Source organism: Glycine soja, chromosome 11 (assembly GCF_004193775.1).
Source record: "Glycine soja cultivar W05 chromosome 11, ASM419377v2, whole genome shotgun sequence".
NCBI classification, from domain to species: Eukaryota; Viridiplantae; Streptophyta; class Magnoliopsida; order Fabales; family Fabaceae; genus Glycine; species Glycine soja.
In genome coordinates, this window is record NC_041012.1 from 48,475,343 (window position 1) to 48,489,467 (window position 14,125).

Consider the following 14,125-nt stretch of genomic DNA (forward strand, 5'->3'; position numbering starts at 1 on the left):
TTTTTTATCTATCCGAAGAGTTGCCTGTTATTTTCTACCTGGATGGATAAATTAAATATGGTGTCTCAATACGTTTTTAGGTACTTCAAGTCTTAGAAGCATCTCAAGTGTTTTTTGTTCTAATTGAATCCTCCTGAGAACTACTGGAATATCATGCTACTTGATTGTTGGGTAAAATTTATATTACCCCAAACTTCCATGATCTTATTTTACGATACTTTCCCATCTTCAACAAAACTTTGATGGCATTTCAAGGGAAGAGATTGGAACTAAGATTATTGATCATGTGGGGATCTACATGGAATTTGCATTGTACGCAGATACTTCAGAAATAAATCTGTCATGTTTAAGCATATTCTCATTATCTCATAGTAGTAAAAAAAGTTATTCTCACTGTCTCATACGCTACGTTTGCACTGCTTTCTTTTAATTAGTAGAATGGAATGAAAAATTTGGAAATAGGGTTAAAAGGCCCGGGAAGAAATGGAAGAAAATTATCTTACTCCTTATTCGGATTTTGGAGTATTGAATGAAGACAATGAAACAGGACTTTATTATTTTATTTTGAATATTAAATTATTAACGATAACATTTATAGTTTTGTTTCCTAACAGTATACTCTAATTTTAAAAAATAAAAAATGTTTATTATTTCACATTTACACCGTGTATAATTAATCTCAGATTATTTCTTAAGCATCCATGTTCTAGCTGAAGTATTGCTGATATAAGAATTATTCAAAAAATAATACAAATGAAAACATTCCTTTCTAGAATCGCTATTCATGATAACAAAAATATAGAAGCGTAATCCAAGAGAGGGGATTTTTTATTTGCGAGAAGAATGATCCTTCCTGCGTGCAATGCTACACCAACTCAGCTTCCTCACCCTCCAAAATCACCTTCATCAAATTCACTTCCAAATCAAACTCATTCCACTTTTTCTAATACTAACACCAACACCAACCAAGGCCTCTCCCTGAGACACACCACAAAATATAACGACCCCATTGTATCATGGACAACGTCCATAGCTGACTATTGCAAAAGTGGTCACTTGGTAAAAGCTGCTTCCAAATTCGTGCAAATGAGAGAAGCTGCTATTGAACCCAATCACATCACTTTCATCACGTTACTCTCTGCTTGTGCTCACTATCCCTCACGTAGTAGTATCTCCTTCGGAACTGCCATACATGCACATGTTCGCAAACTGGGCTTGGACATCAACGATGTCATGGTGGGCACTGCACTGATTGACATGTACGCTAAATGCGGTCGTGTGGAGTCCGCTAGGTTGGCATTCGACCAAATGGGTGTCAGAAATTTGGTGTCTTGGAACACGATGATTGATGGGTACATGAGGAATGGGAAATTCGAAGATGCCCTCCAAGTGTTCGATGGATTGCCCGTGAAGAATGCTATTTCTTGGACTGCGCTAATTGGTGGGTTTGTGAAGAAAGATTACCACGAGGAAGCTCTAGAGTGCTTTCGAGAAATGCAGCTTTCTGGTGTGGCACCTGATTATGTGACTGTTATTGCCGTCATTGCTGCGTGTGCCAACTTGGGCACACTCGGTCTTGGCTTGTGGGTGCACCGACTTGTGATGACACAAGATTTCAGGAACAATGTTAAAGTTTCCAACTCTTTGATAGACATGTATTCTCGTTGTGGATGCATAGACCTTGCTCGTCAAGTGTTTGATAGAATGCCCCAGAGAACCTTAGTGTCATGGAACTCGATCATTGTGGGTTTTGCTGTTAATGGGCTTGCGGATGAGGCTCTGAGTTACTTCAATTCGATGCAGGAAGAAGGGTTCAAACCAGATGGGGTCAGCTACACAGGTGCTCTAATGGCGTGTAGTCATGCTGGACTAATTGGTGAGGGACTTAGAATCTTTGAACACATGAAGAGAGTTCGTAGAATTTTGCCTAGAATCGAGCATTATGGTTGCCTAGTGGATCTCTATAGTAGAGCAGGTAGGTTAGAGGAGGCATTGAATGTGTTGAAGAATATGCCCATGAAGCCAAATGAAGTGATTTTGGGGTCATTGCTCGCAGCTTGTAGGACTCAGGGGAACATTGGTTTGGCTGAAAACGTGATGAATTATCTTATTGAATTGGACTCTGGGGGAGATTCCAATTATGTGCTTCTTTCTAACATATATGCTGCGGTTGGAAAGTGGGATGGTGCAAACAAGGTTAGGAGGAGAATGAAGGAGCGTGGTATACAAAAGAAACCAGGCTTTAGTTCCATTGAGATTGACTCCAGCATTCACAAATTTGTTTCCGGTGATAAATCTCATGAGGAAAAAGACCATATTTACGCAGCATTGGAGTTTCTGTCCTTCGAGCTGCAATTATGTGGCTATATTCCAGATTTCTCTGGAAAAGAATCTTATGAGGATGGTTAAATTTTGTAATTGAGTTGCACACTCACAGTTAGGTAACAGACCTATTAATTCAGTTCAAAAAAGTAATTGATTATACAAATGCACTCTTTTTACAAGCACACCAATCTACAAACTAGTACTATTTTTTATAACCATATGTACCAGTCTAAATTGCTTATCATTAACTGGGAAATAAATTTGAAAGATTCGATCAAAACTGGTTATATAATAATGAATACAAAGTTAAAACTATGGCCAAGCAAGATACATGTGCATGCTTAATTATCCTTAAGTTGTACGCTTTCTCTCATCAGCAAATACCACGTACAATAAAGTCAAACAATAAAGTCAAACCGACGATGCAAAACTCAATTCCCTTCCATAAACCCTCTCTTCTACTCTCTCAGTCACCTCAAGCTTCCCATGAGTTTTACATGCTCCTAACAAGGCACCCCACAAAGCTTCATCGGGCTTAACCTCCATTCTCAAAATTAACTTCTCTGCTTCCTCCACCTGTCCAACCCTCCCCAACATATCCACCATGCACGTATAATGATGCAATCCAGGTTTAACCCCAAACCTCACCTCCATCATCTTAAGATATTCCCTCCCCTTATCTATAAACCCCCCATGACTGCATGCACTCAAAACTGCAGTAAAAGTCACACCATCTGGCCTCTCCCCCGCCTCCACCATTTTATCAAACAGCTCAAACACCTCCCCACACTTCCCATGCATTCCATAACCCGCCATCATAGTTGAAAACGTAATCTCATTCCTTTGCCACATTCTATCAAACAGCTTGCGTGCATATACCAAATGTCCGCACTTACTATACATGTTTATCAAAGCATTCGAATTTGCCAAATCTAAGCCAAACCCATTAACCAAAACTGCTCCATGGACTTGTTGCCCGAGCCGCAGAGCCGATAAGCCGGCACAAGATTTGAGCACCACGGGTAAGGTGTGACGATCAAAGGGTTTCCGAGCAAGCACCATTTGGCGAAAGATGCAGAGGGATTGGGAGAACAAGTTGAGAGAGGAATAAGCTCTGATGAGAGAGTTAAAGAGGAAAGTGGGTTGGCGAATGGTGAAAGAAAAGAGGATATTGGCTTCGTGCAATTGGGCACAGCAAGCGTAGGAAGACACAAGCTTGCTTCGAATGAAGTCATTGCGTGAAATGCCTAAGGTAATGGTTAGCGCGTGGATTCGTTTTAGATTTTTCAAGTGCTTCGAGGAAGAACAAGCGTCGAGAAGTGTAGCGTAGAAAGGCACGAGTTTGTGAGGCTTAGCCATCATCATATGCACAACAGTGACTCTTTTCGACTTTATGAAAGAGAGATATAAAAAAAAATGATCCTGTAAACAAATATTGTATGAGTAATAGTATTTTTTATTAATATGGGCAGAGAATATTTTACCAGATTTGGTTACGGGTTTCGGGGTACTTTTTGCTCCCATCATTGGGTTTGTTCAATTTGTTATATTGCGTTGGATATTTGGGTACTTTTTTGAAAGTGAAAATGATTCGCTAGCGTCACCTTCGTGACATTGCTGTCATATCTGGCTGGCCCGCGTCAGCAGGGGCATAGATAACAGATATAAGTATATGAATAGAAGCTCTAGGTTAGTTATTGCAGAGAAGGATATCTGCAGATGCATATTTTTGTAGTATTCGGGTGAAAGGAGCAGAACAGATCATGTCACTGTTGTTTCCTGTCCAATCAATGAATCAGCTGTGCGGATAATATTTTAGCACATAAAAAATGCCATCACAATTGTCAAATAGCACTTGCTTCTTCCTTTTCTCTCCTTTACCATATTTCGCTGGTTTTAGTTAACTTAAATTTAAATTTGCATTTGCATAACGACATTGATTCCAGCCTTAAAAAAGTGCATGCGTTAAATACTGCTTAATTAACGTAAAATGAGTACAGGAATTAACTAGATGATGACATCTATTCTACTACAATTCAAGACTAAAGCACTAATTAAGTTCAACACTCATAATAAACATACACCTGAAAAAGGGGTGGAAATACAAAGAAAAGAGGAAAATAGGTAAAACAAGAGATGAGAAGGAAGATGAGTGCATGTTTATATTTTTCAATAAACTTATGCCAAAAGCTTGTAGATGTTCACACACTGATAACTAACACTAGGCCAAGAGCAAAAAGCAGGTTCCATAGGTGAGCTTAAGGGGTTTGAGGATTTTTGGGGTTCACACCGTTATGATGCAGCGGATCTGGACCTGAAGGAACCTTCCTTAACTCCCAATTCAGTGGCTTTTCACCATACTTGTTGCTTGATGATCCTCGCAGACTAGCCTTCAGAGCACTAGTTTTCTTATCCTTCAAAACAGGCAGCACCTGCATACACCAGAAGATAAAGTTATAGAAATGTACCCCAGAAACTATGCACCAAAGAAAGATCTTTCTCACGTTATGATCATACAAAAATCACGTGATGAGAAAATAAAAAAGAGAAAACCCCTTTGAAGTTTGAATCACATATATATAGAGTGACAGACCTTCCTGTTTGGAATGTCCGTAAGACCAGCTGCATTAGCACCAAAGCATTCATATGCAGAACCACAACCTGCAAGTGAACAACAATTATAAGAATGCTATAACACACTCTTATTCCAATATTTGTCACTCAAATCACTATGGTAATTAATAGCAAGAAAAAAGAACATTGACAAACCAGAAGGGTCCCTCATAAGAAGCAAGCACAAAAGCATAACTAAAACCACCGTGGTAAAGATAAACTTTGATGCCATTGGAAAAAGGTCTTAGAGAATCAAACTAGGTAGGGGTGGAAGTTGCAAGGATAGCCAGGTGGTGAACAAGTGCTGTGTTGTGAAGAAGAGTATGGGGTTATGCACGTATTTATAGTGGGGTGATTCAAGGATTTGAATGATGGCTCATGCAGCCATTTTTAAATGAAATGATTAAAGAAAAAAATTCGGAAGATTTTTATTATTGCAAAACACATTTGATGCCACTGCTCCCTCTGTGACAGCGCCGTCTTGTGTGGTTGTCGAGCCACCTGAAAATCACCTGGCAGCTGGTGCCAACGCAAATGTCCATCTTATGTATATATGATGATGCCAAAATAATCTGAAAAGAGAATCTTCTTTGTATTTTGATTCAGGAAAAAATTAGAATTTTGAAGTGAACGTAGAAAATTTTGATTGCTTTTTTAACTGTATATCTCTTTATGTTTGAAATGGTGTAAGAAATTGTTATGTTTATATGTAGAGAATTATTTATGGGTTCACTTTACAAATAAAATTAATCTTTAATATAATAGAATGAGAGTCATTCATTATCCCTTTTCCGGAAAAAAAAAAAACTGTATCTTTTATGTTTGAGATTAATTTATCTTCTTTTACTAAATAATAATATTGCTGATGAATTAAAAAGTAATAGGAGAGCACTCCTAATACTGCACAGGTTTGCTACCCATTTATAAGCGTCATGAGATCAACTTCATCTTTAAAATAAGCCATTAGAATAAATCATCAATTTTATATTTAAAGTATTTCTTTCTCTTTCAACTAGTGTTTTAAGTAAAATGAAAAGAAACTTCGTCAAAAAAAAGTAAAATAAAACTACTCAAATAGTCTTAATATTAAAAATCATGTAAAACAATCTTTCAAATATTAAAAAACTCTTCAAACTAAGCCTGCTCATGAACTTTGTTAAAATACATAAACCAATTAAAATAATAAATATTCATCAATACTTAAAAAATTACTTAAATAATTTAATTTTGTAACAACTAGTTAGAGATAAAATTGTTGATTTATTCAATAATTATATTATTTTGAATATAGGCCGCGACATCATGTTTCCCTTATGATTGATTCTCTTCAACTCTTTTTCCAGATGTGGATTGGGGCTATCCCGTATCTGATTTTTCCTGCTGTATATTTTTTGAACAAAATGTCTAGCACACTTATTTATTTATATATGTTGGAAAAACAATTCAATTCCTAATTTCTTTAAATCGGTCTTATGATATTGGTCAGATAGAGATAAGATATCATTTCTTATGATCATTTAATTAAATTTATGATTATATGAGTTTAGTTTTAAAGATTAATGTGTAAGCTGTATAAAATAGGTCTTTGTGAAGAGAAGATACGTCAAGTGAGAGAGGAGTCATTTAATGGGGGTATGGGGGTGTGTGTGTCCAATATCGATATCCTTTGATCATTATTGTTATGCATGAAGGGATTTTTTTTTTCAACATTGGTATGTGAAGCATTGGTATGTGAAGCTGATGATAAACTTATGTAAGATCCTTGTCGAAAGTTTTATTTGCGTTCATGAGTGGTAGCAACCTTATCATTTAGAGTGTGTTTGGATGAAGAAATTTTAAATTTTAAGAATTTTAAATATTCAATTGAAATTTTTTTATTTTCAAAATTTTGTGTTTGGATAAAAAAAAATTAAATTAAAATTTTTTTAATACTTTAAGAATTTTGGGAACTTTCAAGTAGAAGAGAGAATGAAGTTAGTAAGGAAATACGCCAATATTTCATAAGATACTTTTGTATAAAGAGAATTTCAATTTCTCACTTCTTAGAAAAAAAATTAAAATTTCACATTTTTAGTTGTTTAAAATTCTGTTTTAAAATTCTAAAAATTTAAATTTTTTAAAAAAATATCCAAATAATAAATTTTAGATTACATAAATTTAAATTATCTTGATAAATTATTTTCTTTAGTTAAAATTTTCTATCCAAATACACTCTTAAATTTATAATGTTATTAGTTTGATATTAAATATTAGGATGCAATGTGTATAAATGGGGTCACTTTGAAAGAGAGAGGATATATCTCAAGTGAACTGAGAGATGGGGTCATCTAATGAGGAGAATTTTCTTGAGTTGTCTATTAAAAATGTAATATTATTTGAGATAATAGATAAAAAATACTTAAAATTAATAAAATTAATTTATATCAACTTATTTTTTTAATTAGTGTAAAATTAATTATTTTTCTTTTATATAAGTTCAAAGAGCGAGTATGTGTTTGTCTCATATATTTTTATCTTCATTAATGTGTGTGTAAAGAGATTTATTTTGCCTAACACTATAGTATTACGTGTTTAAATTAATTTATTGAGTATTTTAATTATTTTTGTTAAAAATATTTATATTTTGAATTATATAAAATAATTACGAAGTGCATATTTTAGTTTTTAAGTAAAAAAAGATTTATATTCCAAAGCTATACAAAATAAACATAATAAACTGAACATGGTATAAAATTTAAATTCAACTTGCTTATATCCATTAAGAGAACTAATTAAAGTAAAACTAAAAATGTTATCCAAATATTTTACAAAAAGTGGGTAATAAATTAATGAGATTATTTCAGTCAAAAATAAAATTATGAGATTCAAATTCTATTTAATATAATACTATATGATCTTGTTGGAAATAAAAGAATTCTATATATATATATATATATATATATTACTGTATGATAATTGGTTTTAAATTTTATTCGTTATATCTTTTAAAAATTGTATCGTCCTCTCTTTAACAAAATAAGAATATAATAATGTTATTCAAAGGGTAGAAGATTATCAAATCAAACTTATTAATGTGTTAACTTTTATTTTTATTTTATAAAATTACCTTTTATTTTTCTACTACCGAGTTCTCGTATTGTCTGTTATTGGATCCACATGTACAATGCACAAAAATCTAATGATTCATATAGGAAAAACTAATGACTTGCATAGATTCTTGAACACATTGCAAGGTACGTCTCTCTTTTGTTATCGAATCACTCTAGCCTAGTTTACTAGCTCAGTACACTAAGGGGGTGTATTGAATTAAGATTTCAAAGGATTTTAAAAGACTTTTTTATGATTAAAAAGTCTTGTGGTATTCAATCAAGACTTTTATAAAATATAAACAAATCTTGTGGTATTCAATTAAGACAATAAAGATTTTTTTTTCAGGGCAACAAAATCTGTTGGTATTCAATTGAGATTTCTTACCACTTTTAAAATGTCTTTTGGTATTCAAAAGTAAATAGATTTTGATGGATTCTTTTGTGGAATGAATTTTGAGAGACTTTTTAGTTAGAAATACACATAAAATACTCCTCCAACAATCTCACCCAAACCCTTGAGACTTTTCATAATCTTCCAAAGACTTTTTCTTCTCCTGTCGAACAAGACACAAACCACTACCAGGTTCATTCTCTTACAACTTTTCAATCAATTTTACCTATTTTTTTAATGGCAATCGATAGTCAATATTGTTCATACTATATGTATATTACGCAAATCAAAAGAAAAGAGTGTTGTATATGCTTCAAGATTTCGTATTCATATTGTTTTCAACGTCCAGGCAATGAATATGCATCAAAAGAATGGCAATTGATATGCATCAAGATTTCATATTGCTTTTTTTTTTAGTACTGTATATGCAAATCAAAATAAAAAACTTTTTTTTTCTGTTTCTTCAACTTGTTTTTTTACAACGTCCATTATTATTATTATTATTTTCTTGTGTTATTATTAAAATGTTAATTATTAATGTGTTATTATTATTTTTTTGACAGCGTGTTATTATTATTATTATTGTGTTAATAATTTTTTAATTGTTATTGTGTTATTATTATTGTTATTTTGTTAATAGTTTTTTTTTAAATGATTTTATGATATATGAGTATTATTTTTATGGAAAATGCTAACATGTGCCCTTAAGACACTTGTTAGTGTATTATGTATAGAAATTTTGTATTGAAAGTTGTGCAATTTACTTTTTTAAAAGTAAAAAATTGTTGTTTTTAAGACATAGTTACTATTGGAAGTATCCTTAACATGTGCCCTAAGTGCGCATGTTAGCATGACCCTTATTTTATTATTAGGTAGTTTTTTATTGGTTTTTTTATTGAATTGTATATTATTCAGGATATAGTCACTATACCTTTGCTAATATATGGAGGACTAATATAGGTTCAGATATGTGGAGAAATGCTAATAATTAGGCGAACATGAAGTGAGAATCACTTTGTTATTATGTTTTTAGGCAATAATGACTTTGTTATTAAAAGGTTTAAAATTTCTATCGTTTTTATTTTCTTTATTCAAACATTATAATTTATTTATCATCTTTTTCATTCACTTTTGTAACTTCCGTTATTTTTTTGTTTAAAATGTATTAATCTTTCAAAATCTTAAAAATCCATAAAGTACTTTGAAATCTTAAAAATCTGTGTTAGAAATCCATTAAAATCTTGGGTTAAGAATCCTGATTGTAAAAAGTCTTTTAAAAAAAATCTTTTAAAATCCCACAAAATCAATACAATCCCACATAATCTTTTAAAATCTTCAAGATTGTTTTTGTCAAAATATTCTCTCAAAATTCCAATCCAATACACCCCTCTAATTAAACTATGCAAATTAAGCAGCAATAACACTAGTACAATAATTTAACTGTGCAAATTAAGCTGTACTATTTTTTGCTCTCGCCGAATGTAAAATCACTTTTTCCTTAATTAGCCAAAAAATGGTGAGAAAAATAAAACACGCTTCTCAAAACAAGCTCACGGTTTGGAACGACGAAGAATTGAAGAGAGAAAAAAAAAGTAAGATTTAGGTAAGATTTTAGAAGAGATAGATGCAGTCAGAGTAGTCAGTAGTCAATGTAATTAATTAAATGTTTTATAATTTTAATTTTTTAAATTTATGTAGTCAAAGTAATTTCAAAGACCACCAACTACTTGGGAAGTGATGGAGAAAATTAAGAAATTGAAGTAAGGAGAATGGGTCAATGACAAGTCCAGAGAATTTGTTTTGTAAGTTGTTCTTTCTAATCCTATCACTTTATTTGATATATAGTGGTTGATATTATAAATGAACTCTTACCTTTAGTTAATATCTCTTGAACCTATTTACACATCTTCATTTTCTTTTCTTTAGCTAGTGTTAAATATTTTGTGATTGACTAGTATAAACTTTGAAGCCTACTATAGTAGATTAAAGTCAATTTTTTTTCAGTATCAGTAGTGATTTTCTTGAATATTAATCCTTATATGTCTACACATTTAATAATTTATCTTCATACCTCACTTTATATTGAAGGAGAAATATCAGCATCGTCAAAATGAAATCTTATAATATTCGACAGAGGAAGACACATCTACACAGGATTCTCCTAATACTGCTACTTCTGTTAATGATAATGAAATATATTTGAATGTTGTTGGAGGTCTAAATTACAAGGAGAACGTGTACGTGCTAGGCACTTTAAGCAAAAGATTTAGTTGTTCAAAATCAGCTCCATCTACTTCTATTGCTCATGTGGAAGACAAAATAGAGGGAATGTGTGAGACAATTAATAAATTGAATGTTAAGTTTTTGGCAAAGGAAAATAAGGAGAAGACACTTGAGGAAAAAATGTTGCAGCTGATGGAGAATCATGACCACCAAAGTCAGGAGATGCGACAATAGATGCAAGAATAAAATGAGCAAATTCATCAACAAAATGAGCAAATGCAGCGCATACTACAACACTTGCATATTCAGTCTATCATGCCAGCTCCTAGTCTATCGCCTACCATAGCAGATGGAACTGAGCACCATGTTAATGATGCTCAGGTTGATCGTCCTCATGACATGGGAAATGATCATTGACTCTTGCTTATTGTTTATTTTAGTTTAATTATGCCACGTTAGTTGTGAATTTGAACTTTATTAAATTTTTACATTGCATTTGATTAAACTTTGAAAACTTTGAATTTGCACTTTATCAATCTTTAAAATATAACTTTGTTATTAGATATATTTACTCATTATGAATGTCCATTTTTATTTATAAGTTTGATTATACAATTTAATTAAAATTTATGTTTATAGTCGATAATTATAAAGCAGGTCAAAATGTAACAATGGAAAAACAAAACATACATCATATTTTTATATATCGACCAAATTTTCAACGGAAATGCATTTTAAATTTATTTTACATTTAAAATAAAATAGCAACCGAATGCATTTGTATTTTGATATTAATTGTTTATTAGTGACCGAATTAGTGATTGAAATATATTTTGATATATTTTATTTTAAACTTAGCCACCGAATTAGAGACCAAAGTTTATTTTTAATATTTTATTTTAAAATTAATTATTCAATAGCGACCGAAATAACTACTGAACACGCCTTAATTTATTTGACATTTAAAATTAATTATTCTATAGCGACCGAATATCATTGGTTTGTATTTTATATTTAAAATTTAATTATTTATTAGCGACCGAATTAGTAACTGACTATTTCATTGCAGAATTGGTCCTGAATGAAATAGCAACCAACTACTCAGTGACCGAATTTATCATTTTGGTGCGTGACTATTTCGGTCGCTAATTAGAGACCGATGATAACTTCGGTTACAAAGTATTTAACAACTAGGATTTTTGTGACGTTATTTTGCCAGTCGCTATTTTGGTGACTTAAATTTTTAGCGATCAAATTTAATGATTTAACGATTGAATTTGTTGGTTGCTAAATCACGGTTTTTTTTAATGTAAATACTTATTTATAATTTTTTAACATGCATATAATCACATCATATCACGTTACATACTACCTTGAAATCCTTGTTGCCATTAGATGTTTAGAAATATGTCATATTATACCACCAAGTGATATAAAATATAATATTTGAATCATTTTACTTTTGGTCTTTTTAAATTTGAAGTTATTTTTTTTAGGTTCTTTTTACTTCCTATACAGTATGAGTTAAATAGAAAAAAATATTCATAATTCGTGATAAAATTTAACGGTGAGAATTTGATTTTTTATTTTATTTTAAATATATTTTTTTATGACTAAATACCACCAAAATCATATCATTAAAAAATTAAAAAAGTCATTAATTATTTTAAAAGTCATTTTAATTTTTTTCTGATTTGATTTTGATAATTTTAAACTGTCAGAAATTATATTTTAAAATTTAAAATAGAAAATCAACTTTTAACTATCAATAGTCAGTACAAATTGTGAATATTTTGTTTTCCTGTTAACTCACATGGTAACGGGAGTAAAAAGAAAATTATACAATTAAAAAATAATTTTAAAATTAAAATATTAAAAAAATAAATTTAAAAAATAAAATATATATTTAAGTCTATAAATTATTTTGAAAAAAATAAATTTTGTGAAAACTTAAATGAAAGTCGTGAATTGAATTCGTGAGCTTTGAATATCTATTTGTGTGTTTAGACTTTTTCTCTTGTTACTGCAAGGTGTGGCAGTAGTATAGTTTAAGGTAAAAGTAGTGATGATTGATTGTACCATTGGGAGTAAGGCAACTAGGTAGAAACAGGGTGGCAAGGAAACATTTCACTATCATTTTTTGTTTTGAATTATTCATTATCCTCTCTATCCAATGACAGCATGAAGTCGTGGTAAAGAGAAAGAAAAAATATTGAAAAGATGAAATGACTGATTGATTTGGTTTGCGGCATCTTTATTGGCACTAAAGTGAGATTTTCGTGGGGCTGAAGATGCGTTTGCAGTAAGATAGAGATTATCCCTGTCTTTGGACGATAAAGATACAAAATTAATGAGTAGAAAATTTTTATGATTTATTTTATGAGTTATGACGATGGCAAACCAATGTAGAGAGCATTCCCAACATCACCTTCTTTATCGGGCCATCTTCAAAGTCTGTGGCTAGTTATGCTTCCATATGGCGGCAGGCCTGCAGGTTTCATTACAAAATTATCCTAACATTTTTTAAATATTACGCTTTTAATTAGAAGAAATTATTGTATTATTCTTGACTATTAATTATGCATTTACAGATGAAAAAAAAAAAAAAGAGAAACACATACATTATGGGTAGTTTCTACATGATATTTACTCATAGATTGATCGAGATTATTATAATACTAGAACTATATAACAATTTCCCTTTATTTTGTTGTGTGCTAAGAAAAGGCAATTGATTAAATAACCAAAATCTATAGCACACAAGAATCAATTGTATTCGTGAGATTGTGAAGAACTACACACAGAAGTGTAGAATCAATAACAGCCACCAGAATCAATTTGTTTTCATCGTGAGATTGCGTAGAAGCAAATGAGAATAGAATCATGACAAAGGTCGGAACAAATATTTATTCTTCAATCTTGCGTTGCGAGACAGAGAATTAAAGACCAAGAATATTCTGGAGCCTGATATCTAGGTTAATATATAATCTATAATTTATAGTTGAATTGCATGTGACCAAGGTTTATCCAGTTAAAATTACGTGACCGAAGGTAGCCCCCATGGAATAATATATAGTTGTTTTTTTGTGTGAATGTGTTTCCATATTTTCCAGGTGGCTTTTCAAATTTTATGTTCTTTTTTCTTTGTGGATTTGAAAGTAAAGAGGGACAGATAGGAGGCAAAGGAGTGTTTTCAGTTAGTTGATTAAAAAAAACTGTTTCAGTTTCAACTTTATTTCAAGTTATTATCAGAATTACAGTTTATTTTATAATGCAAATCCTGACACTATCTTACATTTTGATTGAGATATCGATGTGTTTGTGTTGAAGCAGGAATTATGTCATGCAATGAATACCTCAAACTAACATTATGGGAAATTGACTTTCAAGGGTTTGGCGCATTTAATTACGTTAAAAAGGATTTAGTATTATTTATAAGAATGACAGCCATTTGTAATTCAATGAGTGCAATCGTCTCATGAAT

General features: G+C 31.4%; 2 protein-coding genes across 2 annotated transcripts; one reads left to right on the plus strand and one right to left on the minus strand.

Annotated features, from left to right (window-relative positions):
* Window positions 1–753: 753 nt before the first annotated feature.
* Window positions 754–2,488, plus strand: LOC114374598 (pentatricopeptide repeat-containing protein At1g05750, chloroplastic). The gene has a single exon (XM_028332260.1). It carries the CDS (start codon window positions 844–846, stop codon window positions 2,407–2,409), a length of 1,566 nt encoding a protein of 521 aa, XP_028188061.1. The 5' UTR covers window positions 754–843; the 3' UTR covers window positions 2,410–2,488.
* A 93-nt stretch (window positions 2,489–2,581) lies between these two features.
* On the minus strand, window positions 2,582–4,095 carry LOC114374600 (pentatricopeptide repeat-containing protein At4g16470-like). The gene has a single exon (XM_028332261.1). The coding sequence runs from the start codon at window positions 3,850–3,852 to the stop codon at window positions 2,737–2,739; it is 1,116 nt and encodes a 371-aa protein (XP_028188062.1). The 5' UTR covers window positions 3,853–4,095; the 3' UTR covers window positions 2,582–2,736.
* Window positions 4,096–14,125: the final 10,030 nt, after the last annotated feature.

Coding starts and splice junctions, on each gene's coding strand:
- LOC114374598 (XM_028332260.1), top strand. CDS start 844: ATGATCCTTCCTGCGTGCAATGCTACACCAACTCAGCTTCCTCACCCT.
- LOC114374600 (XM_028332261.1), bottom strand. CDS start 3,852: ATGATGGGAGCAAAAAGTACCCCGAAACCCGTAACCAAATCTGGTAAA.